The sequence below is a fragment of the Triturus cristatus genome, chromosome 4_2, assembly GCF_964204655.1.
Source record: "Triturus cristatus chromosome 4_2, aTriCri1.1, whole genome shotgun sequence".
NCBI lineage: Eukaryota > Metazoa > Chordata > Amphibia > Caudata > Salamandridae > Triturus > Triturus cristatus.
Window position 1 is genome coordinate 654,190,045 of NC_140586.1, and position 23,340 is coordinate 654,213,384.

The 23,340-nt window shown below is 47.8% G+C and overlaps 1 protein-coding gene across 13 annotated transcripts in view; it reads left to right on the plus strand.

Annotated features, from left to right (window-relative positions):
* The window catches only part of ITGB3BP (integrin subunit beta 3 binding protein), a 303,033-nt gene that overhangs the window by 122,137 nt on the left and 157,556 nt on the right, over positions 1-23,340 (plus strand). For 6 of the 13 annotated variants that reach the window (XM_085602409.1, XM_085602406.1, XM_085602403.1 and 3 more), the window contains 2 exons: positions 5,177-5,303; positions 12,398-12,458. In XM_085602409.1, coding sequence (XP_085458535.1) covers positions 5,201-5,303; positions 12,398-12,458 — 164 coding nt within the window. In that variant the 5' untranslated portion in view covers positions 5,177-5,200. Of the gene's footprint in view, positions 1-5,176; positions 5,304-5,763; positions 5,840-12,397; positions 12,459-23,340 lie in introns of all 13 variants that reach the window. The other 7 variants (XR_014960659.1, XR_014960660.1, XM_085602405.1 and 4 more) reach the window with 2 other exon arrangements.

The following is a 23,340-nucleotide window of genomic DNA, read 5'->3' on the forward strand; positions in this document are numbered from 1 at the left end:
CGCCAATGGGTGGCAATTTCATCTTCTGCCCGACTCTGATCATTCCACCTGTCTACCAGGAATCGGATGATGGTGACGACTGGGAGGGGTCTGAGGACCCTCTGGCCCTACAAGGCCAGTTATCACAGGACTGGGCAGATAAGCTGGGAGATGCCAGTGGTCTTGATACCTCCCCTGACACTGGCTTCATCTCTCCTCCGACAGTGGTTTCGGAGGAAGGTGCTGCATTTTCTGTGGTGCTGCGCAAGGTGGCCGAAGCCCTTGGGCTGGAACTGCCTTCTGTGGCCGTGAGGGCGAACCTTCTCACAGAAGTGCTTCAACCATCAGCAAGCTCCTCGGAGCCTCTGCTGCAGTTCAATGAGGCACTCTGTGACATTCTGAAGGGCACCTGGTCCAAGCCCTCCACAGTTCCTCCTGTGGACCGGAACGTGGCCCGGCGCCACCGCCCTGCACCGGGCGACCCCAATTTTCTGTCCCAACACCCCACGCCCGAGAGCCTGGTCATCTAGGCCTCTACTTCCCAGACCTCCTTCCCGTCCGCTCCCCCGGATCGGGAATCCAAGAGACTTGAACAGTTTGGGAAGAAGCTGTTCTCCTCCCTAAGTTTGGGACTGCGGTCTATTAACACCGCTTGTCTCTTGGACCGTTACTCCCACTCTCTGTGGGATACGGTGGAGGACGTGCTGCCCCAGTGTCCGGAGGCGGTCCGGACACGGCTCCCTCAGGCTCTTGCCGAGGGGCGGGATGCAGCGCAGCACGCTATCAGATGTGAACTGGACACTACGGACTCGCTAGGTAGGGGATGTCGACCACGGTGACGCTCCGCCGCCACGCCTGGCTGCGGTCCACAAGCTTCTCAGGGGATGTCCAGAGCACCCTCATGGACATGCCCTTTGATGGCAGTCGCCTCTTTGGCGACAAGGCGGATAGTGCGCTGGAGCGCTTTAAGGACTCCCGGGCTACGGCCAAGTCCTTGGGCCTCTTGGCCCATGCCCACAAACATCCGCTTTTCGTCCCTTTCGTGGCCAAGGAAGGGGCGCCCCCTCACGTCCGCCTAGCCACAGGCCGCAGAACCAACCTCCACGCGGGCGTGGATTCCGCCGAGGCGGTACAGGGGGACAACGTGCTGGTCAGTCCACATCCACCCCGGCAGCATCCTCCTCAAAGCCCTCCTAGTCCGTGGTTTGCGGCCCATTCCACGCCAGTGGGTGGCAGAGTTCGCCATCACCTGCTCCACTGGCGTTCCATCAAATCGGACAGGTGGGTGCTGCAGATCGTCCGTAGGGGCTACTCCCTTCCCTTCGAGGTGACCCCTCCAGCCATGCCACTGCAGTACCACCGCATGTCGGGGGATCACTTGAAACTTCTACAGGAGGAAGTTACGGCCCTCTTGGCCAAGGGTGCCATCGAGCGCGTTCCTGGTCCAGAAGTAGTTTGTGGTTGTTATTCCCACTACTTTCTGGTGCCCAAGAAGGGCAAACGGGGCCTACGCCCTATCTTGGACCTCAGGAGCGTCAACGCCTTCCTCCGCAAGGAGAAGTTCAGGATGCTCACCTTAGCTCAGGTTCTGGCTGCCCTAGACCCTGGAGACTGGATGGTAGCGTTGGACTTGCAGGACGCTTATTTCCACATCCCCGTCCTGCCGGCCCACCGGCGTTACCTGCGGTTCACGGTGGGCCAGGAGCATTTTCAGTTTACCGTGCTTCCCTTCGGCCTCACCAGTGCCCCTCGGGTGTTCCCGAAAGTGATGGCGGTGGTTGCAGCTCATCTGCGCAGATTGGGGGTCCCAGTCTTGCCCTATCTCGTCGACTGGTTGTTGAAGGCGGGCTCGCCCCAGGCAGTCATCTCCCACCTCCAGACCACAGCCGACCTCCTGCATTTGCTGGGGTTCTCCATCAATGTGCCGAAGTCGCATCTGAGTCCCTCCCAGCAGCTCCTCTTCATCGGGCGGTTCTGGACTCGGCGCAGTTCCGGGCTTATCCTCCGGAACAGCGGGTCTGGGATATTCAGGCTCTGATTCCCATCTTTCGGCCTCTATCCCGGGTTTCGGTCAGGTTGGTGCTGCGGCTTCTGGGTCTGATGGCCTCCTGCATCATGTTGGTGCATCACGCCAGATGGCGAATGCGGGCTCTGCAGTGGGACCTGAAGTTTCAGTGGGCCCAGCATCGAGGCAACCTGTCCGACCACGTCCTGATCTCGGAGGACACTGCAAGACAGTTGCAGTGGTGGCTCATGGACCGCGATTGGGTCAGCAGCAGATCCCTCTCCCTACCCCAACCGGAGCACGTAGTGGTGACGGATGCATCCCTCCTGGGATGGGGGGGCCACATGGGAGAGGCGGAGATCAGAGGCCTCTGGTCTCCGGCGGAGTCCCGGCTCCATATCAACCTTCTGGAGCTGAGGGTGATCCGACTTGCACTGAAGGCATTCCTTCCCTCTGTCCAGGGAAGTCTGGTGCAGGTGTTCACGGACAACACCACTGCCATGTGGTATTGCAACAAACAGGGCGGGGTGGGGTCGTGGACCCTTTGTCAGGAGGCTCTGCGCCTCTGGACATGGCTGGAACATCAGGGCATCACCCTGGTGGTTCAACATCTGGCAGGCTCTCTGAACGCCAGAGCAGACAAACTCAGCTGCCGGTGCATGATGGATCATGAATGGCGTCTAAACTCGGACGTGGCGCAAAGCCTCTTTCTGCAGTGGGGAGAGCCTTGGTTAGATCTATTCGCCACCGAAGAGAACACGCAATGTCAGCAGTTCTGCGCGTTGGAGTTTCCAAGGCGGCACTCACTCGGGGACGCCTTTCGTCACGAGTGGAGTTGCGGTCTGTTGTACGCCTATTCCGCTTCTGCCCAGAGTGCTGAAGAAGATCAAGTGTGACCGGGCCCAAGTCCTCTTGGTGGCTCCGGATTGGGCACGAAGATTCTGGTATCCCGAGCTACTCAGTCGGTCGATCGATTCCCCTGATGCGACTGCCTCTTCAGGAGGACCTTCTGTCGCAGCAGCAGGGGGACGGTCCTCCACCAGAACCTGTCCAGCCTCCACCTCCATGCGTGGAGATTGAGCGGCGACAGTTGATGCCATTTGACTTGCCTCCTGAAGTCTGTGATGTGATTCTGGCAGCCAGGCGTCCCTCCACAAAATCGGTACACGCCTGCAGGTGGAACAAATTTGTGGCATGGTGCACAGCAAAGACTGTGGATCCACTTTCCGCCCCTCTTTCTGAGGTTCTCCTCTTTCTCCTTTCTTTGGCCCAGCAGGGCTCTGCTCTGGGCACCCTAAAAGGTTACTATTTCTGCTTTCTTCCGGCTTCCTGATCAGCCTTCTCTTTTCAAATCCCCTGTTTCTCGCTTCCTTAAGGGCATTACTCACATATTTCCTCCTGTCCCTTTCATAATGCCTCAGTGGGATTTGAATCTGGTCTTGACGTTTCTGATGTGCGCTCCCTTTGAGCCACTTCATAATTGTCCCCTTCGTCTCTTGACGCCTAAGACTGCTTTCCTAGTAGCCGTCACCTCTGCTAGAAGGGTGAGTGAGCTCCAGGCTCCCTCTTCTAAGCCTCCTTTTCTTTCTGTCCATCCGGACAAAGTTGTCCTCAGGACTCGTCCTTCCTTTCTCCCTAAGGTGGTAACTGCCTTTCAAATCAGGCAGTCTGTTACGTTGCCCACCTTCTTTCCGCCTCCGCATCCTTCGAAAGAGGAGGAGAGGCTCCACCGTCTGGACCCAAAACGGGCGCTGTCGTTTTATTTGGACCGCACCAAGCAGTTCCGGGTGGACGACTAACTCTTTGTTGGCTATGTGGGTGCTAAGAAGGGACGGGCGGTGCACAAGCGGATTTTGTGTATCAAAGCTTGTTACTCCTTGGCTAAAAAGGAACCTCCTGTAGCGCTGAGGGCCCATTCCACTCGGGCCACAGCGGCGACAACTGCCCTGGGCCGGGGAGTCCCCTTGCAGGAGATCTGTCAGGCAGCTACGTGGGCCTTGCTGCACACGTTTGCTAAACATTATTGCCTGGACAGCCAAGTCCGGAGAGACGGCTTCTTTGGCCGTTCTGTTCTCCAGGACATTCTGGTGTGATCTTGGTTCGTAGACCCATCACCGGGGTTGGTATTGCTGTGGTATCTATTCTAAGGTGAGGAATCTAACGTGTTTCTTTCAGATGAACAAGTTACTTAGCTTCGGTAACGATATATCTGTAAGAAACATTAGTTAGTTAGATTCCTCACCGGCCCACCCATCCTCCCCGTTCTGCAAACCGATATCTAGGGTTGAGGTTATCCCTTTCAGGGCCCTAGAATTTTTTGGCACCAGTGTCGGTCTCTTGCATGGCTCTGCGTTCCTGGCGCGGAAAGCTATGTACAAGAACTGACGTCAGCGCACGAGGGTGGTGTCTAAGTACTCTGTCATCCTGGCGCACGACGACGGACGCGGAGCCGCAGACGACGCCTAGCGACGCGCAAGGGTATTGCTGACAAATCTTTCCGGATCCAGCCTGACGCCTGGGGATATTCTAAGGTGAGGAATCTAACTAACTAATGTTTCTTACAGATATATTGTTACCGAAGGTAAGTAACTTGTTCGTCCGGTCCTCCCTGGACCGGAAACAAGCATCCTGGGACCGGTTTCAGGGTATCACCCCTCAACAGAGAGGCTAACTTGAATCCAGTGGTGCAGCACCTCCTGGTAAACTTCTTTGCCACTATTTTGTCATAAAAGTTACTGTTGATATTTTTAGCAATAGGATAGATTTTGATTTTAAAAATAAATCTTTTAAATGCATACTGTCACCTAAAGCACAACTCACTAATGGTGCTCAGTGAGAGGTTGCAGGCCAACTGGCTTTCTGTCTCAGGTTGGCACACTGATTAAGTCTTTTGGTGCCAGGGGGGTCTCGAAGCCTATTCTCCGACTCTGTTCTGGGTCAACCGAGAAAATGTATCCCATGCATCCTTCCTTATTGCGAATAAGTGTCCAGTATCTTTCTTTGAGGACAGTATAGACCCAGCCCTAGAGAGGTCTGGACTGAACCAGGGCATCTTCTGCAGGAAATTCGTGCTGCTTTTAAATAGGATAAGGATGGTGCACTATCAGTAATGGTTAAGTAACTTGCATGTAATGTGATGTCCAAAAACATTGTTTGTCCTTCCTTCAATTTTTTTTTAAATTTTCCCTATAGAATCACCCAACACCCAAGAAACCGATGTTGAATAAAATATTTTCACCGACTACAGGAACCTGCCAATTAAGTCCATATATGTCTCCAAATAGAGCAAAGGAAAAACCAAGAGAATTACCATCCGCAGGTAATTTCATTATTTTAATCTAATGATTATTTGTCATAATTCTACCTAGCTACCATATGTTCTTGTCTGTGCTTCTGAAAAACACTCCATTGTCTGATAACAGTTTTTCTTTCCACTGCTGACATATATAATTCAGTAACCCTGATCTACATTTGTGGATTTTGAGGAGAATGTTTTGTTGTACCCCCTTACTCCTTTTAAGTCTTCCTCCTAAGCAGCTTTAAATGATGATAGTTTGTCAGGGTCCATCTCTCAGAAATTGTGATATACCTGACTTCTAGCAAGTTTCAAAAGTGCCATTTATATGCATTTAGGCATCTGAATGTATTTCTTGGAAACACAAGCATATTTCAAGTAATGCTTAAAGTTATGCTGCTCTTTATGACTCGACTCCTTTCTTTAAACCTCTGGTTATGTTTTACCACTGGAGTAGTAATAGTGGCTTGATTTCTTACTACAGCTTACATGTCTCTGGTTCAAGCCTGCAAGCATTACACTTTCGAACAGTTAGCAGGAAACAACTTCAAAGCAGGAAGGTAGGATCTTGAAACTATAACGTTAAGCCATCACGTAGTATGTCAATAAAATCCAATTTTTGGAAGAATGTCTAACTGTATTGTCACCTGGGAAACCATTTTGCCAATTGAGATCTCAAAGGCATCTCTGCAGACCTTCAAACCTCCTCCCACTGTACATTGTGCTTGCATGCCTCTGCTTTCCAGTGTTCTACAAAGAGGCAAAGATCCTCTAAGACAGGAGGTAGAACAACATCTCTTGGTTCTATCAAAGACAAAATAATTCACCACTCATATCCTGCATACCTACATGCTCCAAAGACGCACCCCGCACCCTCAAATTTTGCACTTCTCTTGCTTGTTTCTGCACCTCTTAAGTCTTTCTGCACCTATGTTGCCTCTTTCTGCACCTCACTTGCTTCTTTCTGCACCCCTGTTCCCCTTTTCTACACCTTTACTGCCTGTTTCTGTACCTCCCTTGCCTCTTTCTGTACCTCTGTTGCTTCTTTCTGCAATTCTCTTCCATCTTTCTGCACCCCTCCTACCTCTTTCTGTACTTGTCTTACCTCTTTGTGCACCTCTCCTACTTTTTTCTACACCCCCCTTGCCTCTTTTTGCACCTCTGTTGCTTCTTTCTGTACCTCTGTTGCTTGTTTCTGCACCTCTCTTGTGTCTTTCTGCACCTCTGGTGCCTCTTTCTGCACCTCTGTTGCCTCTTTCTGCACCTCACTTGCTTCTTTCTGCACCCCTCTTGCCTCTTTCTGCACCTCTATTGCCTCTTTCTGCATCCCGCTTGCTTCTTTCTGCACCCCTCTTGCCTCTTTCTGCACCCCTCTTGCTAGTTTCTGCACCTCTTACGTCTTTCTGGACCTCTTACGTCTTTCTGCACCCCTCTTCCCTCTTTCTGCACCTTTACTGCCTGTTTCTGCACCTCTCTTGCCTCTTTCTGTACCTCTGTTGCTTCTTTCTGCACTTCTCTTGCTCTTTCTGCACCCTTCGCGTCTTTCAGCACCTCTGTTGCTTCTTTCTGCACTTCTCCTGCCTCTTTCTGTACTTGTCTTGCCTCTTTGTGCACCTCTCCTACTTTTTTCTACACCCCTCTTACATCTTTATGCACCTCTGTTGGTTATTTCTGCACTTCTCTTGCTTCTTTCTATACCTTTTGTTGCCTCTTTCTGCACTTCTCTTCTTTCTTTCTGTACCCCTCCTGCCTCTTTCTGTACCTTTCTTGCCTCTTTCTGCACCCCTCGTGCCTCTTTTTGCACCTCTGTTGGTTCTTTCTGCACTGCTCTTGCTCACTTCTGCACCTTACTTGCCTCTTTCTGCACTTCTCTTGCTTCTTTCTATACCTCTGTTGCTTCTTTCTGCAATTCTCTTGTCTCTTTCTGTACCCCTCCTGCCTCTTTTTGCGCCTCTGTTGGTTCTTTCTGCACTGCTCTTGCTTCTTTCTGCACCTCACCTGCCCTTTTCTATACCTCTCTTGCTTCTTTCTACACGTCTGTTGCTTCTTTCAGCACCCCTGTTGCCTCTTTCTGCACCTCACTTGTTTCTTTCTGCACCCCTGTTGTCTTTCTGCACTGGTCTTCCCTCTTTCTGCACTTCTCTTGCTTCTTTCTGCACCTCGCTTGCTTCTTTCTGCACCCTTCTTCCCTTTTTTACATCCCTCTTGCCTCTTTATGCTGTTCTCTTGCTTCTTTCTGTCTTTCTCTTGCTTCTTTCTGTACCTCTCCTGCCTCTTTCTGCACCTTACCTCTTCCTGCACTTCTCTTGCCTCTTTCTGCACTTCTCTTGCCTCTTTCTACACCTCTGTTGCTTCTTTCAGCACCTTTGTTGCCTCGTTCTGTACCTCACTTGCTTCTTTCTGCACCCATGTTGTCTTTCTACACTGGTCTTCTGCTGTTCTCTTGGCTCTTTCTGCACTTCTCTTGGCTCTTTCTGCACTTCTCTTGCCTCTTTCTGCTGTTCTCTTGCTTGTTTCTGCACCTCTCTTGCGTTTTTCTGCACTTCTCTTGCCTCTTTCTGCACCTCACTTGCTTCTTTCTGTACCCCTCTTGCCTCTTTCTGCACCCCTGTTCCCTCTTTCTGCACATTTCCTGCCTCTTTCTGCACCTCTTACCTCTTTCTGCACCTCTTGCCTCTTTCTGCACCTCTTGCCTCTTTCTGCACCTCTTGCCTGTTTCTGCACCTCACTTGCCTGTTTCTGCACCTCTGTTGCTTCTTTCTGCACTTCTCGTGCTCTTTCTGCCCTTCTCGTGCTCTTTCTGCACCCTTCGCGCCTCTTTCAGCACCTCTGTTGCTTCTTCCTGCACCCCTCCTGCCTCTTTCTGTACTTGTCTTGCCTCTTTGTGCACCTCTCCTACCTTTTCTGCACCCCTCTTGCCTCTTTTTGTATATCTGTTGGTTCTTTCTGCACTGCTCTTGCTTCTTTCTGCACCCCTCTTGCCTCTTTCTGCACATCACTTACTACTTTTTGTACCCCACTGCCTCTTTCTGTACCTGTCTTGCCTCTTTGTGTATCTCTCCTACCTCTTTCTGCACCTCTCTTGCCTCTTTCTGCACTGCTCTTGCTTCTTTCTGCACCTCTGTTGGTTCTTTCTGCACCTCTAATGCTTCTTTCAGCACCTCTGTTGCCTCTTTCTGAGCTCCTCTTGCCTCTTTCTGAGCTCCTCTTGCCTCTTTCTGAGCTCCTCTTGCCTCTTTCTGCGCTCCTCTTGCCTCTTTCTGCACTCTTCTTGTCTCTTTCTATACGCTCTTCCCTCTTTCTGCACTTCTCTTGCCTCTTTTTGCACCCTTGTTCCCTTTCTGCACCTCTCTTGCTTCTTTCTGCACTTCTCTTCCTTCTTTCTGCACCCCTCCTGCCTCTTTCTGTACCTCTCTTGCCAATTTGTGCATCTCTCCTACCTCTTTCTGCACCCCTCTTTCATCTTTTTGCACCTCTGTTAGTTCTTTCTCTACCTCTCTTGCTTCTTTCTGGTCATCTCCTGCTTCTTTCTGTACTGCTCTTGCTTCTTTCTGCACCTCTCTTGTAAATTTCGGTATCCCTCTTACCTCTTTCTGCACCCCTGTTCCTTCTTTCTGTACCTTTTTTGCCTGTTTCTGCACCTCTTTTGCCTCTTTTGTCACCTCTGTTTCTTTCTGCACTTCTCTTGCCTCTTTCTGCACCCCTCTTACCCCTCTTACCCCTTTAAGCACCTCTGTTGCTTCTTTTTGCACTTCTCGTGCTTCTATCTGCACCCCTCTTGCCTCTTTCTGTACCCTTTTTGCCTCTTTGTGCACCTCTCCTGCCTCTTCCTACACCTCTCTTGCCATGTTCTGTATTTTCTTGCCTCTTTCTGCACCCCTCTTGCATCTTTCTGCACCTCTGTTGGTTCTTTCTGCACTGCTCTTGCTTCCTTCTGCACCTCTGACTTAGAGGTAGTTTTAACCCCCCCTGCCCTAGTATGTACCAGGGCCTTACAGGGGAGGTCATGCCAATCACAGGGGTACCCTAACCCATAGTGTACCCTAGTGTAAGTAGGTGTTTTCACTGTATTCTAAGTGTCTTTTAGCTTAGCTCTGGCTCCGGGCCTGGTTAGAGTCAGTTACCCCCAGTACCAGTCAGCAAAAAGTTGGGGGCACAGGATGACTTTGCAACAAGGCCTCTTTCTGCACCTCTGTTGCTTCTTTCTGCACCTTTCTTTGTATTTCTGGACTTCTGTTGCCTCTTTCTGCATTTCTCTTGCTTCTTTCTGGGCCTTTCTTCCGCTTTCTGCATATGTCCTACCTACATAGGCATAGTTAGAAATTAGCATTTAAAAAACCTTAGAAATTCACAGAAAAAACAGGTTTCAGGGATGTTATAGTTAGAAATTAGCATTTAAAAAAACTTATTTTTCTCTGAAACCTTCAGCCATAGGCTTCAGACATTGTTTTTTTTTTTTTTGAAAAACCTTTATTAGCATTTCAACCAATAACAAGTATGGGCCTACAACCCCCCGGGCCGGCCGCTAAGCAGTCAAAGCAACAGAGATCCAATGTTGACACAGGCAGAACCTCGGGGAGCAGAATCTCCATGCTAATATATTCTCGGTCAGTGAATGGCGCAAGTAGGACACCAGGATTAAGAAGGCTTTCATTTTATAATAGGGAAAGACGAAAGGATCAGGTGCCAAACAATTTCCCAGCAGCGAAAAATGGCAGGCAGAATAACAAACATAAACAATAAACGGCAATCTATCGAGTCAATGGCGCTAAAACAGGAAGTGCAGGATGTAGAGAAGTATCATGACCAGTTGCACCTGCAGTCCCATGCCCTAAAGCCCAGAAAACACCCCGGAAATTGTGGCACACATGAAAAAGCAGTGATTCACAACAAAGGAGTTGTACCACGCTGATCCCAGCAAAGAAAAACAAAGAAGAATCAGAGAAGAAAAAGGAGGCCATGGAAAAAAAGGGTAAAGACTAAAGAATCCCCTTCCCCAACCCCCCACCCTGCACCTCTGCAGATGAGTACGGCCCCCCCCCCCCCAGCAGTGTGCCTGTCGCCCTGGAACCAGACCCGAAATATAGAAGAACAGAGAAAAGGGAGTAAGAAAAGAACCCCACCAGACGGGGGGTAGAGAGAATATTAATAAACTGGAGGAGGGCCTTCAAAACATGCCCCCGGCTTCTCCCTCCCGCACGGTAAGTTTTCCCCAAGGCAAACAGTAAACAGCACAAAATCGACCATGTCAAAGAAAGATGGGGAGCATTATGCACCAAGTATACTAATAGCTATGCCATGAGAGCACGCAACCCCTGAGCCCGCCCGTCTACTAGATGACCACCCCTGAAGGATCAGCCTTATCCTTGACCACTCTTTGCAAATCTGCCCATGCATACCCCTCGACCCAGCGCCATGTCCAATGTTACAAGGTAAAGGAGTGTCCAAAAACGACCGGGACACGACGCACACAGGTGGGGTGGAAGTCTCTGAGTACCAACACAGTCCGCATCATGGAGGGACATCTTTCCCAGTGTTGCCCCAGGATCTGCACTGCACACAAGGTCCAGGAAGGCGGAATCAGCCAAAGTAGACAACTGTTGCTTGAATTTTCCCTGGGTCGCCGGAGGCCGTGCACGGGACGAGACCACCACCTCCCGCTCAGGTCCAATACCTCCGGAACAGATCAGACCCACAGCCAGCCGATCACACGGAAGCATACTGTCCGGAGTTTCCAGCTGTTCACTAGTCTCAGGGGTGGCCGCGACATTGTCCTCCTGTGTGCAGTGTGGGAAGTCCCTGTGTACCTGAGGACAGGCAGGCCGCAACTGTCCCGACGCTGATGCCACACCATCGAGCTTACTCCCCAAGACCCCGATGCCATGAACCAAGGTGGAATGAAGGGCACCGAGAGCCTCGAGGAGGTCGCCGTACCCCAGCACAGCTCTCTGCGATCGCTCCGCCACACTCCCAAAAGTCACACACTCCCAATCCTGCTGTGACCCGGTGGGCAGGATGGTAGGCTTCATCATAACAAGATGGCCGCCGGATAGGCCCGACCCGTATTGGGACCGGGACCCAGGGACAAGCGCCTCAAGGTCCACGTCGCTGGAAACAGGGTTCCGGGGGCAGGCAAAAATTATCCGTTGTGTGGTCAAGGGCAACAGTCGTCCCCACCACGGACCAGCGCCCGCGAAAATCCGGGAGCAGCCCGCAAGGATCAGGGCGAGTTACGGGCGGCGTTCGGACAGCTCACCGTCAAAGGCAGGGGCGATCACCGGAGAATCTCAGAATTGCCACCCCGGACATGCACTCGGTCCGCTACGCTTAGCGGTAGGAACGACCACGGCGAAACGTAGGCCGAGGTGTGCACCGCTCCGGTGGTCCGACTCCACCCAGTCACCACAGGCCGCTGTTGTTGAACTGCCACCCGGCCAAGGCGTCCACTCGAGGTCCTGGCTCCAGGGCTGCACGGGCCGCAAATTTCAAAGGCACATTTCTCCGGCGGTACCGCCGCCAGAAACTTCGGAGTCACACGGTCGGTTGCCACTCTCATTCACAAATACGAGCGCGTAGCGCAGGCTGAGGATCTCATGCAGGATATCCGTGCGGGATGCGGAGGTTCACGGAGCCGGGAGTCTACGCTGCCGTCCCGGTCGCCATCTTGGCTCCTCCCACTTCAGACATTGTTAATCACGTCTTGGATCAACCCACAGAAGTATTTTGATTGTGTGTCCTTTTGCCTCCATTGAAATGGATTATGACTATTTTACAGTCAAGTGGCCCTCCATCATTGGGGAGCGCAAGCAACAAAAATACCTGGAAATGTGTTCTACAGAAAAAAGTGTTGCTTTATTCTCTGGAGCAGTCATATTTATGGATGATTTTGTATGGACTCGCTACCCTGTACAAAAACAAGCATTATGAAAAGCAATAACTAGTCGTACAAACATCAAACCTATTGACTAGGCCAGTGCTTGTTAAGCAACGTAACTGAATCAAGTTTTTCAGCTGTGTAAAGTGCAGTCTCTAATAGGGCAGTGAAAGTGCTTAGGATATGTTTATAGCGCCTCCAGACCCGTGACAATGTTCCTTTCACGCCTCTTCTTTTCTCTCAGCAGAGAAAGATACTACTTCACACCCTTTGGAGAAGGGACATCCAAGCAGAGAACAGACTCGGTGAGTTGTGCTAGACGAGTAAGTTCATTTCAAAGTAATAAGTGGTCTGCAATGTGCATTTTGTTTATTTCAGATTAGTTACTTTCTAGATCAACAGTTTTAAGAAGCGAAAAGGTCTGAGTTAAACAGTGATTTTAGGTTGAAGAAAACTAGTGATTGTTGTACCGCAACTGGTCAAAAATGCTACATTTGGAGAATCATGACAGCTGTATATTTCAAGTGAAGTAAATATTTTATGTTCATATAACAAGTTAGAAAGACAATTGTATAAACACTGGAATTACCGTGAGTCCTTTTAAGATCATGTTTTGCTGTGGTAGTAATTATTCTTAATCCCATGAATAAATACATTACTAGTTATGACCGTCTATGCAGAAATACTTTTGAAGATACTGGTATAATTTAAGATGATGCTTAAGGTCAAATGATTGCCTTGGTTCTATTAAAATTAGCCGAGGAGCTCATTTGTTTAATGGCTTGGAAACTGAAAATAACAGTTTCACAAAACTGAAATTTTGTGAGAGCGAAGCTAGACTCAAACATGTTTCACTCATAAACTTAAGGGATTCTGCTGCAGATATCCTCGTTCCTTTACTGATTGAAAAGATGTGAACATCCGTTTTACACGCATACAACGTGGCTGTTATTTCTGCGAACCACGGATATTAATAATTTTCACAAGTCTTTTTCTCCAAAATGTGGGAGTGATAATCAGAATGCAGATTTTTATGCCTTTCTGTTATAACTGATATGCGTTTTAGTTGCCAGTGTCACGTCAGTATACGTTGAAGGGTCTGTAAATGTAATGTTATTAAATTGAACATTTTATCCTTAAGAAAATTAAGTAATAATAAAGAAGGTTCATACTAACATTTTTCAGGTTTTGACCTTAAGATATTGAGTGAGTGTAGTCACGTAGACATGGAAGTAAGACCCAACAAATTGAATTCGGGAAAATGCCTGGTGACGGGTATATTAAATATTGGGAAACTCCAAATTGCCACAGCCCCTTAAGATTGGGCATACTGGTGAGAAACGAGACATTTGCAGACAACCCCTGACTTGGAGCATAACCCAGAGACCATCTCTTTAGCAGGGACAAAAGGAGAGACAGAGAGAAGACCCAACACAAGTGGTTAAAGACAACCAGTGAGCTTTTTCCAATATAGAATAAAGCCAAAAGGTCTCTACATGGAGCTAGTGAGAAATATGCAATTGTACTGCTGGGTACATCCAATGAAGCACAAACTGTAATGAAGTGAACGTGATCAGGAAATGGAAGGGAAAAGCACCACAAATGGGAGAGCAACAAAGGGGGTGGGGAGAAGCAAATGAGCGAGGGGAGGAAAACGTGGAGCACGAGAGGCAGAGTGTGTGGAGGTGTGGAAAATTCTGTAAGTGAGAGCTTGCAACAGGAGGGAGTCGGCAACACGCAGTGCATGAGTGGGTATTTGCAAAAGGGGGAGAAGCACAAGCGGGAGAGCGTTGGAAAACACATGCTCTTTTATTGAGTGCTTAAGTAAAAAGTAGGTCCCTAAAAGTACTTACCTAAAAGTGAGGATAAAAGCAAGTCGGAGACAGTAAGGAGGCTAGTTTCCATGTGGAAGACATACACAAGATAGACAGACTGGGTCAAGGAAGTCATTAAATAAGAAACAAACAAATTAAAGTGACAATAAAGACAACCAATTTCAAGTAATGGTTGGGCTGTAAGCCCCTGTAAGATATTGGTAAACCCACAATAGGTCGATGCAACCATACAGCTTGCGCTGTCTGGTAGGGTTAACTTAAAGGAGTAGTAGAACTGTGACATGCGGAATTTGGAGGATTGTGGAAGTTGATGCAACCTAGTTTACTAGACACACAAATGAAACAATTATCTTCAGACTACCAAGTACAACTACAATATAAAGAAGCTTTTTTGCTTTAACAGCAAAAAACAAAAGTTCAGGAACCTTTCAGATGGCTACAAAAGCAGTGAAACTATTTAGCAGTAAAAATAAAAGATGTGAAGATCAGTTCTTACTTGCTTATACCTTTAGGGTTCATGTATTTCAAACTTTAAAAATAAGTTCTTCAAAATGGGGGCTCAAGTGCTATATGACTGATAGTAAAAATTCTGTTCAGCACAGCCCAAGTATGTTCTCTGCGACAGCAGCTGTTCTTCAGCTAGCACATCTAGAAACTTCTCCATTCACCAAGGACAGAGCAAGACACTGCCAGAGGCAACTCATAGGGTAGTTCCCAGCAGAGGAAGAGATGGAAATGAGGCAGTCCCAAACCTAAAGCAGATCCCCAAAACGTCTGGCCTACAGCCCAGCTTGCGGAAAAGTCAATCAGAGATGAGCGGAGAAATTATTCAGCCAAAAAGTGAAAGTGGTTGAATCTATCTTTTTTTATTTTATTACTTTAACCACAGTGCAGATTTTATTGTGCTTTACCGGTGGACTAAATTAAAGGGGCTAATTCTGTGTTCAAATTTAGCAAACTGCTAGTGTTCCCTTTGCTTGTGCATCTACAACCCACAAAAGCTGTCAAATGAGTTGAAAGTTTCTGCACTATTCTGACTTAGTCTAGCAGCTAATTGATATATTATAAATGGGGCCCAATTCTGATTGAATGAAGGACGACCAGTTGGACTAGGTGACTCGGGTTGTTTCAGAAATACCGATTACCTGCCTGTCCAAACTGGTCTTTGGTTTGATCCTTCGGATTGGCTCTCCAGCCAATCAGAACAGCTGGAGCCGTGGCACTGGCTGTTGTTCACATGTTCAGTGGTCAGGAATCTTATAGTGGGGACTGTCACACCTTCAGGCCCCAAGGATCCACAGAGGCCCTCAGTTGCGATACTGCTAACGGATCAATGCTATGTGCCGTCTGACCCCATTGGACCGGTAACGAGCTCCATACTATCTCTGGTACAGACTCTGGCTCCACGTCCTGTGTCGATTCCTCCTCCTCCGTCGACATCAGTGGTGCCGGAGGTGCAAGTGCTATATCTAATGTCTATCCCTAAACTGATTTCAGCAGGATTTCAACTGATGTGATACTACGAAATTACTAAAGTGTAACCCAGTTCCCATACAACCTGAATATCTTCCTATACCACTACTAGAGCGGATGTGCCCTCAGAGGCTCCACTATCTTCTTGGCTCTGGTTCTGATCAAATCTTGCCACCAACCAGAATTGATGAAGGTGATCTACCCCTCATTATGATGGTTTATATGAACTTTCAAGAGACAAGTGATGTTTATACTTCTCCTGATACAGAGTTGGACTCATCATTTGGGCCACCAAAAGAAAAGAGTGCTTCATTTGCAGTGGTAATTAGACGAGCAACTCATGGACCTACAGCTACCCTCTACTGAGCTTAAGACAAATGTCCCTATGGAAATCGTACAGCCTGGGCCAGCTATATCTGAGCCTTTGTTCCCATCAGTGAAGCCTTCACTGGCACATTAATGGGCACCTTGTCAAAGCCCTGCTCTTGCCCAGCAATGAATAGATTGGTGGCCAGATGTCACAGACTGGCACCTGGTGACACTGATTTCCTTATTAATCATCTTACTCTAGAGAGTTTGGTTGTCCGGCTTAAACCAGCAAGATAAACCAAATTCATCTCCTGCTTCTTCCTTGCGAAGGGAGACTAGGAGGGTTGAGGTGTTTGGAAATCGATGTTTTCTTTGGCCAGCCTAGTATTCAGGTCAGTGAGTACAGTTTGTTTACTGGGCCAATATATGCATGCCTGCTAGGACATGGCCAGTGAGATCTTCCTGGCAGTCCCGAAAGACTTTAGGGCCCCACTGGCTCAAATTATTCAGGATGATCAAGATGCAACCAAAAACATGATCTGTGCTGGCCTTGATGCTACTAATTTCCTGGTAAGGTTGGGTGGCGTCTCTGGAGACAAACAGGTGTTATGGCATTTGATATGCTTTTCGATGGATCACGCCTGTTCAGCAAAAATGCGGAATCTGCCTTGGCACTTTTCAAAGCGAGTAGACCTAATCACACTCTGGGTCTTTTGAACCCTGCCAAACAATTTCCTATCCAGTTAGATTAATTCCAAGGCTACTCTAGGGGACTGACATATAGGCAATGTTAGTCTTCCCAGCCTCTACAGCAATCTACTCAGTCCTTTGTAGACTAAGGATGTGGCTCTGGTAGGCAGTGTGAAGGCCACCAAAGGCAAGAGTCCTCCCAGTCTCCTTTTGCTGCAGCATCAGCCACCAAGCCGATTTAACTTGCCATTAGTGGTGCACAACCACACTGTGGGAGGCAGAATCCAGCAGTGTCTACCAGGGTGGCATTCCATTACCTCTAACCAATGGCCCTATAAATCGTTCAGCTTGGCTATACCCTAACCTTTATTTCTGCTCTGCAGAATCTTCCCCCAACATCAGAGCGAATCTCGAAGGAACACCTGTCCATTCTGATGCAAGAGGTTTACTCTGCAAAGGAGCCATTAAGAGAGTTCTGGACTCAGAAATTAGGGACTAGCTACTCTAGCTATTTCACTGTGCTGAAGGAGGAGAGGGGCCTTCGGTCCATCTTAAACCTTTGCCCTCTGAATATCGTATCGTGGAAGGGTAAATTCAAAATGGTCATGCTGGCCTAGATTCTGTCTGACTTGGATCTGAGTGACATGATGGTGTCCTTGGACCTACAGACCGCATATTTTCATAAACCCATCCTGCAGTCCCACAGATGTTACCTGCGGTTCAGGGTTGGCCAGAAACATTTAAAGTTTACCATGCTCCCGTTAGGCCTGACCAGTGCAACTTAGATGTTACAAAAGTGATGGTTGCCACCTATCTTCTGAGGTTGGGGGACACCAGTTTTCCCATACCTGGTCAACTGGCTGGTGAAGGCGGGCCTGCAACAGTAAGTCCTAGACCACCTCCAGATGACAGCGAACCTCCTGACCACATTAGGGCTCTCGATCAATAAACCAAAGTCTCATCGGACTCCTTCACTGAGGCTTTCTTTCATTGGAGCTGTTCTGGCTATGGTACAGTTCAGGACTTTACTCCATTGCAACGAGTCAAGGACGTTCACACTATGATCCCGATGTTTCAGCCTCTGTCTTGGATCTCGGTGAGAGCAGCTCTGTGGCTTCTTGACCTTTTAGCCTCCTGCAGCCTCCTTGTGGACTGTGCCAAGTGGCATATGCGGGCTCTGCAATATAATCTGACATCAGATGGGTCCAGCACCAAGAGAGACAAGTCAGATGCCATTCAGATTTCGGAAGAAATTGTACAAGTTCTTTATAGGTGTAGAATTTGATACAATATCTACTCATCCTTGGGGCAGGATGCTTCATAAAGTTATGTCTCCTGTTAAAGAACATCCACTTGCTCTTGGTGCCATGCAGTGAGGTAACATTTTATGGCAATGTTCTCAGTATATCAGAGCTCTGCTAATAGACTCTATGCCAGAACTAATATTATAGCATGGTTTGGATTCTAGCAGTGCCCTCATTTTGCCATTGTTCTGCAAATATACATACTGTGGCCTGAAGAAGAGGGAACTGGTATTTCCAGGGTTGGAATTCCGTTTTGAGTCTGTGCACACATACAATCTTACATGTGTAAGGCTTTTTACCAGCTCTTATCAAATATTTTCCCACAATAGGAAAGGCTGGAAATGGACTCCTGATAAGGGCAGAAGTAAAACTTTCTCCTGGGTGGGTAAAAAGGGGGTTTTACTAGGGAAAGTGAACTTGCAAGCGCGCAGGAGATTTTCTCATGGGCAGATATACACATGCATATTTGCTCAGGCTAAAATCCCATTCAAAACGTTTTCTAAGATTATGGTTTACAGGCCTACCTCTGCGAATTCATAAAAGTCATAAATCTGCACTAATGCAAGGGCATACCACCATGGGTTCACTTTTGAATTGGGGCCATAATTATATGATTAGATGACCTTTTTGTTTTTATTAGTGTGTGTATATTTCATATATGGCTAATTTCACTGGGAGACAGAGCGCTTTTGGAAGGGCACATCAGCACACAAAGTAGTATCCTTCAATGCCAGGAATAACAGTTTTGTTTTTTTGTTGTTTTTTTTTAAATTTAATTTTAATTTTAATTTTTTTATTTGTTTATTTATTTTCAGCCAATGTTTTTCATCTATTGGTGAGAGCCCAGACGCTCTCACAACAAAGTTTTACAAAAACTATGTCAAAACAAAACACGCATTGGCAAAACCAATGCCACACTGTTGGTTTTGCCAGTGCTTGGTTTTTTTCTCTCATTTTCTTCAAGTTTGCCGAAACTGGCTTTACGCTGATTTGCCATTATTAATATTTTTGGGAAATACTAGCAAGTATCACTTTTGTTTTTCAAAATGATGCTTCAATAAAATGTTACCTAAAATTTGGCAATGGCTTAGCTAACCTTTATTCTAGTTGTTTTTTTGTGTACATTTAATTTTGAAAGCAAAGAATCCTCAATCTTGCTTTCCAGCTTCTGCAATTATTTGCATCTAATCAGGCAGCTTTCTGGGATTATTATAGGTAGGTTTATGACGTTAAACTATACAAATGTGTGCACACATTTGTATACTGGAACTGCTGACCGTAATGCATGTCGAGCTTTCAGCATTCCCTAAGAGCGTTCACAGTAGTAATAAAGACTTTGCATTAATGAACCAGAAATACAAGTTTGATGGATACAAATCTTACCTTAACTGCAGACAATGCTCTTTCACAGATCCATAATGTGGTATTGTGTTCTGGCAGCCAAACGGTTTGTGCTGAAGGGGTTTGTCCTCTGGTGAACCCAAAAAATATGTCCTAGGTGTCAGGTGATAGGAATTCTACGTTCCTATCTGTAGTGGTGGCTGTTTGACTGCAGTTAGACTGCCTGCAGTGCCCTCTCCCTTCCACACCAACAGCTGATGGTGATGCCTGTTGTCTCACTGCTGTGTTGAACAAGTCCTCTAAGGGAGGTAGAGATCAGAGGCTTCTGGTGGAAACCTGGCTCCATATCAATATGTTGGAGTTGTGGGGCATTAAGGCCTTCCTGCCCTCCAGCAACGGGATGCCAGTGCAGGTTCATGCGGACAGCACCACCGCCATGTGGTACAGAACAACTGAGTAGAGTAGGGTCTTGGGTCTTATGCCAAGAGGCTCTGTGCCTCTGGAATTAACTGGAGCATCAGGACGTGTCCCTGATCGTGAACCACCTAGTGGGATCCTTTAATTCCAGGGTGGACCTACTCAGCCACTGCCGTCTGCCGAGCCACGAATGTCATCAACATGCTCAGGTGGCATGGGCCGTCTTCCAGCATGGGAAAGAGCCCTGTCCATATTGTTTCTCCTTCAAGAATGCGCAGTGTCAAAAGTTTTGCGTCTTGGAGTTTCCATTAAGTAACTCACTAAGAAATACATTTAGACTTAAATGGAACACCAGACTCGTATGCCTTCCTGCCCCTGCCTCTCCTGCCCCAAGTTCTGGAAAAGTTCAGGGACAAGTGGGCCCAAGTCATATCAGTGACCCAAGATTGGGTCAGGAGAGCATGGCACCCAGATCTTCTAGGCATAAGCATCTGGCCTCTTTTTAGGCTACCACTTAGGGAGGATCTTCTGTTGCAACAGTCCTTCATCTGAACTTGCACAGTCTACACCTCCACCCATGTTTTAAGTGGTGTCAGTTGACTGCATTTAATCGAGCATCTGAAATTGTGGATGTCATCCTTGCTGCCAGGCGCCTGTTCACAAAGTCCATTTACGCTAGGTGCTCTACCAGATTTGTGGCATGGTGTGAAGCCTGTAAGCTAGACCCTTTACATGCCAAACTATTGGATGTTTTATTGTTTTTGTCTTTGGCCCAGAAAGGCCTTGTAGTGGACGCTGTTATAGGGTTCTTTGGCCTCTCTTTCAGTTTTGTGTTTTACGATCAGCCATCCTTATTTAGATTACCTGTTGTGAAGCAGTTTATTAAAGATTTGTTACATGTGTTTCCTCTCAAACTTTTGTGATGCCACAGTGGGAACTTAAGTTTTTCCTGACATTTCTCAGGTATATGCCCTTCGAGCTGATGCAGAGCTGCGCATTCCATCTGCTGACCTTAAAGACTGTCTTCCTCATTGCAATTGTCTCAGCTTGTTGTGTGAGTGAACTTGAAACACTATCTGTGCATCCACTCTACACCACTTTTTTTCCAGACAAACTGGTGCTGAGGACTCTGGTGACCTTCTTGCCAAAAGTTATGATTCCTTGCCATGTTGGGCAATCAGTGACTCCCAGCGGTCTTTGTTCCCCTCCTTACCCCTCAGAAGAGGAGGAGGGACTCCATCAACTAGACACCAAAAGGGCCTTCACCTTTTACATTGATTTTACCAAGGACCATCAGGTGGATGATCAGCTTTTTTGAGGTATTTTCAGGGGCGAAAAAAATGGACTACTGTGCAGAAGAGGACTCTGTCAAGGTGGATGTCCTCTGCATTAAGATCTTCCACGCTGTGGCCAAATAGCAGTCTCTGGAAGGACTGAGAGCACATTCCACTAAGGCTAAGGCTGCTACCACTGCATTGGCTCACGGAGTGCCTGTCCTTTGCATCTGCCAGGCTGCAACGAGGTGGTCAGTGCTCACATTCAGAAATCATTACTGTCTTGGCAACCCGTTCTGAGGTGAAGTACATTTCGCCTGTTCAATCCTGCAAGACGTTTTAGTCAGAGTCCACGCCACAGTAAAGCGTTATGGGGGCCTTAGAAGTGTAGTGTTGTGGTTGGTTGAGACTTGAAAGACCAAATCAGAAGGTAAAACCTTTGACCAGGACGAACCTGGTTGGTGTACCCGACCCGCACTCCATATTGTTCAGTCTCAAATGGTGCCTAGGGTCCTGGTCTACTGCGACCACTGACTATCATTGGCGCTTTGTTCTTTTTTGCACCATTTCTACTGAAACTCATATCTTCTGTTCCCCTTATTGGATGTTTGTCTTGTTGGAGTCATTCTGTTTTTTAAACTTTACTCTATTTTCCTAAATCAGATTCGGCTTGGTATTTTTGTTTGCATTTTGACTTTATAACTGTTTTGGTACTACATAAATACTTGCCATAATTAAGCCTATTTGCTCTGTATTATAGCTACCCAGGGGTTGAGCTCAGGTTAATTCATATACGCAAGGAGGAAAGCTATATGAATTTTAGAAAAAGTGTAAAAACCTGGTTGTTCGACAAATAAGTGCTTTAAATGCTCTCTATCCAGTTGTGTTTTGTGTTTTGCTGGTCCGGCGCCGGGAAACCCTTTGTGGGTAGCTGTGCGCCTTACAAGTGTTATAAAATAAAAAAAATAATAAATAAATATTTGTGACTTTGGCGTTTCACCCATGTGAGAAGCTGGCCTGGTAAATGAAGTCCACTAATGTAAGTGAGCACCTTGAACCAGTCCAGACAACCCTTATGGCGATTTAAGAGGTCTTGGACAACCTTAGAAAGCTTAAGTAGTAGCTGTGGAGAGCTGCCTTCAGGCTTAGTCCAGAAGGAGTGTAAAGCAGCTTGTTTTACCAGAATGCAATCTTATAGTATAGATTAAGTGAAAAGAACCACACCAAGTATTTATAAAAATATGTATTTATTATAAAATACTCTGTAGTATGTTCAAATATCTCCTACATGGAGATGAACACAATGCACACAATACTTTAGCAAAGAAACGCAGTAAATCGCACGAAATCCACAGTGGCCCCATGGGGACCAAACTATATACTAAAAAAGTGGTATAAGAACCACAACTAGAGTCAAGACGATGTCGAGAGGATGTAGAATTGCTGGGGACCCGCAGAACCACCCAAAGTAAGTAGATAGGGAGCCCACGGAGAGCAGGTGTAGTGTGGGAACACGACCGCGTGCTCCGTACAAATCTATGTGCAAGTCGCGGTTGCATTTTTAAAGATTAAGGACCCTTCCCAGTGAACCCTGAAGAAACCCTTTAGAAGGCAGAAGGTTGGAGAGCCACCCCACCCATGGATACCCACGTTACCTACACCAGGGAAGTTGGGTGCATACGTGTGAAGTGGTGTCGGAAACCACAGTCGAACCCAATAGAGGACTTCAGGAAAGTGCCGCTGCTGGAAGAGGAGAAAATGTCCGTGGGAATCCAAACGTGGATTCTTGAAGGGGAGTACCTGAAAGCAGAGGGGACAGAGTCTATGTCACATAGGGGTGACCAGGAGACTTGGAAGGTGAATGCCCTCCGATTTCGGGTGTTTCAGGATGGATGACGAGGACCTTGACTGCAGCTGTGAGGACCAGGCGACACTGAGGAGTACCAGGAGCCGTGCACAAGCTGTCACACGAAAGATGTCTAGTGCTGAGGGGTTAGTGTCTGGTGGGAGCACCAACAAGCCTTGGCACAGGCAAGCCATGCAGGAATCAAAGAAGGGGCAACTTCGGGACCAGCAAGGTTCAGGGGACTCACCAAAGGCAGGGAAGTCAGGGCAGCCCCCGAGCAATCAGGGGAGCCCACAAGAAACAAGTGTGACCCTCAAGTGGACCCACAGGCCGGAGGCACTGGAGTCACGAGAGGACCTCGGGCATCTCACCAAAAGATGCAGGCCACGATGCACACAATGCTGTGTGGCTGGAGATTATGGTCACAGGAGGTGCTCGAGGTTGGGGCTATTTGGAGCCCTAAGATCTTTTTGCAAAGAAGACAACAAGCCTATGCAACTGTAAATTGGACGCGGTACCCAGGGGTTCGGTTATTGCAACCCACATGAGGACTACTGGCCTCAAACTTGGTGAAAGGGTAGAGCAGGCCTCGGGAGCTGAGGAAAACCACCACCTGTGTTGCAGAGCCCATGGAGTCCAGAGGAGCTCAGTATCTGCAGACTGGTCGACTTAGTTGCGGTACCTGCAAATGCAGGGGA